The sequence below is a fragment of the Diaphorina citri genome, unplaced genomic scaffold (genome assembly GCF_000475195.1).
Source record: "Diaphorina citri unplaced genomic scaffold, Diaci psyllid genome assembly version 1.1 scaffold5665, whole genome shotgun sequence".
Taxonomy (NCBI): Eukaryota; Metazoa; Arthropoda; class Insecta; order Hemiptera; family Psyllidae; genus Diaphorina; species Diaphorina citri.
Window position 1 is genome coordinate 1,410 of NW_007383041.1, and position 5,161 is coordinate 6,570.

At 38.9% G+C, this 5,161-nt stretch overlaps 1 protein-coding gene across 1 annotated transcript; it reads right to left on the minus strand.

Annotated features, from left to right (window-relative positions):
• Positions 1 to 28: 28 nt before the first annotated feature.
• On the minus strand, positions 29 to 922 carry LOC103521656 (the record flags this gene model as incomplete). Its single annotated transcript, XM_008486768.2, has 2 exons — positions 669 to 922; positions 29 to 264 (listed from the first exon to the last, which is right to left on the minus strand). Coding segments are annotated over exons 1-2 (304 nt in total), but the record flags the coding sequence as incomplete, so codon positions are not given.
• Between the last annotated feature and the right edge of the window lie 4,239 nt (positions 923 to 5,161).

Below are 5,161 nucleotides of genomic sequence, written 5' to 3' on the forward strand. Positions count from 1 at the left end.
CAGAATATAGGTACAAACATATACTCACAAGGTAAAACATTGATGTACCGATTCTTCGGCCGATTCCCGATCTGGACCGCCACATGCGTGGACTGACTCCGCTCGATACTGAGTGAGTTGAGGAGTTGAAACTCTCTCCGCAAATTGTCCGCGGAGTTGAGTAAGGTGAGGCAGTAAGTGAGGAACCTGTGGGGGGTCAGGTCCTGCGGGGGTTCGTAGTTGAGAAACGAGGACTCCTTGTGAATGAAGAGCTTCAGCTTCACCCTGGAAGAAGGGACAGGTGGTCAAACAACCCATACACAAAAAGCCCACCCTGAGAGTTGGTGCCCCAAAGGTTAAGCTAATAGGAATCTACGAATGGTAAAACAACCGGTGACTATTTGAACCAACCGATTGGTGAGCTAACAAGCCAAAGCCAAACTGTAGGTCTTTGAGTTCAAAAAGCGACAAAGCCAGCCGTTTCTAGAACGAACCTAATCCGTTCAGGATAAAATCGGCCGCGGCCGGGAATCGAACCCCCAACCTAGCGCTTAGGGAGATGCGCTACCCTTCAAGGTAACTCGGCTGGCGGGGATGGAACAAACAGACGAACTACCGATTTACGCAAAATTTTCGAACTACTTCGAATATAAAATCAGAGCTCACTTTCTGCGTTCCTTTCTCCTTACCATGATAATCGTCCGGATTTCGCCAGATTCACGGATTTCTGAGCCAGCCCGAGGTCTGTGGTGTGCATGCTACTAGCACAGCACACAAGATGAGGAACGCTACACAGGATCAATAGGCTGCGGTACACATCAGGGATTTTTGAGGAAGATCAATAGGCTGCGGTACACATCAGGGATTTTTGGGCGTGATTAATAGGCTGGACTACACCGCATGAGAATCAATGGTTGTCCCTTTGGTGACCTGTAACAGAAAATGATAGGAAAGCGTTAGGTTACGAAAATATTGGAAGATTGGAAATGGTTTTTGATTCCCGACAGGACGAAAAATTCAAAGAAGAGACCATTAATTAGTTAATTATTAGCTGAAAAATATTATTTGAAATAATAATATAAGTATAAGTACATATATATTATTCTATTTTATTAATTTTTAGTGATGTGCCAACCTATCAAAAACGTAATACATATTCCAATGGATACGATGGTACCTACTTCGAATAATCTACCTTACAAAACCAAACTTATACCTATTGTCCATACGTGGTTAGGTACCTCTTTTAGGTAGTTTTGCTATTTTTAATACATGAATCTACGTAGGTAGGTATTAGGTCCTGCCGGGAATTTCAAGGTATCACATTCAGGTAATTTAGAATTAATGAGAGAAAACTAGCTTGGATTGTTAATTACTTCACTCAAGTCGATAGTTTTGAAAACGAGAAATTAGCAAACAGCATTACGATTGCTTGGTATTGCTTACAAAATAGGTAGAACGGTATACATAGGTACCGAGAATGTACCTAAAATGGATTGCATACCTACACCTAGGTACAAGTAGGTACCTAGTACCTAGCTACGTATAAATCTTAGTCATACGAGTATAATACATTTTGAATTCGTCCTATTTTGATTACGTATACATTTGAGTGAGTATTCACTCACAAGCCGATAGTTTGGAAAACGAGAAATTAGCAAACAACATTACGATTGCTTGGTATTGCTTACAAAATAGGTAGAACGGTAGGTACCGAGAATGTACCTAAAATGGATTGCATACCTACACCTATAAGGTACAAGTGGGTACCTAGCTACGTATAAATCTTAGTCATACGAGTATAATACATTTTGAATTCGTCCTATTTTGATTACGTATACATTTGAGTGAGTACATACAAAATCACGGGAACAATTTCAATAAAATACGTAGTTACTTGAGAAATAATTAACAATGAATTTCTTACTCAGGTAACTACAAGAAATACCTACGCATATATGTACTTTGTAAATTTCTTAAGAAAAAAACAATGATTAATTTCTTGAGAAGAACATCTCCTATTACAATAAAATTAACATAGCACTGCCAGTTTCCTGAGCATATTAATTAGGTAGGTATCTTTCATTGATGATGCCTATAAAAACCGTGTAAAATTCGAGATAACTAGGTTTACTAAATACCTATGAGTACTTAAAGGTATCTAATATAAGTAGTTATATCTGCCTGGTCTTATCAAATGAAGGTGTGCCTATTTAACTAGTTTTAATTTCTTACCTATCCATCATAGGTACCTATCTATGATTGAAATTTACCTACATAGGTATTAGAATAAAATAGAATAATAAAGTAATTTACATATCGTACCTATGTGATTTCGCGATTATGTTCACGGATTTGGCGATTATGTTCGCGGATTTGGCGATTATGTTCGCGGATTTGGCGATGCGCTGAAAAAGCTTGAGACCTAAGTTCTTTTTTGCCACGGCTCGGCTGGGGATTACCTATAGGTATACAATGTATACATTTGAGTTTTCCACGCTTCATGCTGGCCGCAGGTCGAAAAACACATGGACAAGAAAGTTAAAAATCTGGTGTGAACATCCATCCTATATTAAATGATGCCAATGACTTTCCTTATCCTATTGAATGATGCTTATTTGGGTGTTGTTCTATAGTATCTTTTACAATATCTCTAACCGTTTAGTCAGTATCGCTGAAAACCGCAAAAAAACGGTCGGAAAACGCCAAAAAGCGGTCAAAATACCGCCAACCGCAGCACCTATCTTAACCAAACATTTTGTGTTGCATCCTTGTCACATTTGTACCTAAACTACATACCAAATTTCAAGTCTCTAGCTCATACCGTTCCCGAGATATTGTTAAATTACACCGAAAACCGCCAAAAAGCGGTAAAATGCCGCCAAGCGTTGCACCGATCTTAACCAAAAGTTTCTTGTCGCATCCTTGTCACATTTGACAGCTGCATCATGCCCAATTTCAAGTCTCTAATAGCTCTTACCGTTCTCGATATATTTTGTTTACAGACAGACACACACACGGACCAATGGCTGAAACTTTGTAGGTACCTATTTAGGCTCTGGGGACCTCAAAACGTGTTTTGGCACTAAAAACTGGATCATCGAAAATTTGACCCGATTACATTACTTTCCTTCCTATAGGATAAGGAAAGTAAAAAGCTATCTGAAACTTCGCTTACCAGAATATGGTAGGTAAACATTGGATTTTAGGATTATTGAGATATTGGAAAAATCCTACAATGCTGCAGTGAGCACCAAAGTTGTGACATAATAACACAAAGAAACTGCATTTACATTAAGTAATAGCTATTTGGTATAGATACCCAAGCTTGATTATTAGAGATTTGAAGTCACCGTAGTCAACTACTAAGGTCTTAAATGATGGAGGTTTTACACTCCATTCGACGAGCTAGCCGCCTCCTCACGTAAAACCTCACCTAGCCTGAGTGGGACCGCCAAAAGCCAGCAGAACTCCATTACTCGGTGGTGTAGTGGTCAAGGCGCTCGCCTGGTAAACAGGAGGGCGTGGGTTCAATCCCCGCCGAGGTATGGAATTTTATCCTCAAGATCGGAAGAGAACTGGTGCATTCAACGTGCCACCGCTGCTGGTTAACATGAAGTATTTGGCAACCGATTGTACCTGCCTATTGTTTCCAAAAAAATCTGCTACCTAATATTGTAACTCTCCTCGTAATTTTATTGCTGACATTTGGAACTTTGTTTTCGAATACCACGCGCGTTTTTCATTTTCGGCCTATTTTGGTTTAATTTGAGAATTTGACCACAATAATAGTAGTAGCCTACTGCTGGAGTAAAGCGATTTTTCAGTCCCATGCGAGCAGTATAAATAAGCACTATTATTATTAAGCACTATTACTCAGATGGTCACCCATCCAGGTACAAAGCAGTCTCAACGGTGCTTAACTTCAGTGACCCATCATCGGGAACTGGTACATTTAACATGCCACCGCTGCTGGTTAACATGAAGTATTTGGCAACCAATTTTACCTGCCTATTGTTTCCAAAAAAAATCTGCTACCTAATTGTAACTCTCCTTGTAATTTTATTGCTGACATTTGGAACTTTGTTTTCGAATACCACGCGCGTTTTTCATTTTCGGCCTATTTTGGCAACCGCAAAACAAGCGGAAAGATGAAGAGAGTGACTTTATAACGTGTTTACAGTTTACTCTATAACGTGTATAGATACAATAGAACCTCGATTATTTCAACTTCCATAATTTCAACTCTCCTTTACCTATTTCAACTCCAAAATCCATTGTTTTTTTCTCTCTTTCAAAGGATATCCTATCTTATCAGAGGAAAAGATCATAGAAATCCTATATTAAATGATGCCAATGACTTTCCTTATCCTATTGAATGATGCTTATTTGGGTGTACGCAAAACAAGCGGAAAGATGAAGAGAGTGACTTTATAACGTGTTTACAGTTTACTCTATAACGTGTATAGGTACAATAGAGCCTCAATTATTTCACCTTCCATAATTTCAACTTTCCTTTACCTATTTCAACTCCAAAATCCATTGTTTTTTCTCTCTTTCAAAGGATATCCTATCTTATCAGGGGAAAAGATCATAGAAAGTTATCATTTCAACCTCGATCATTTCAACTACCCCCGGTCCCAATTAGTTGAAATAATCGAGGTTCTGCTGTACTCTGTACTCTATATATAACATGCATTGGGTACTCTATGTCTATAACTATTTACAAGTAATATCCCCGCTGAAAAGGCTTGAGACCTAAGTTCTTTTTTGCCACGGCTCGGCTGGGGATTACCTACATTTGAGTTTTCCACACTTCATGCTGGCCGCAGGTCGAAAAACACATGGACAAGAAGTTAAAAATCTGGTGTGAACATCCTTCAATATATTGAATGATGCCAATGACTTTCCTTATCCTATTGAATGATGCTTATTTGGGTGTTGTTCTATTGTAACTTTTACAATATCTCTAACCGTTTAGTCAGTATCGCTGAAAACTGCAAAAAACGGTCGGAAAACGCCAAAAAGCGGTCAAATACCGCCAACCGCAGCACCTATCTTAACCAAACATTTTGTGTTGCATCCTTGTCACATTTGTACCTAAACTATCTACATACCAAATTTCAAGTCTCTAGCAGACTCTACCTCATACCGTTCTCGAGATATTATTGAATTACACCGA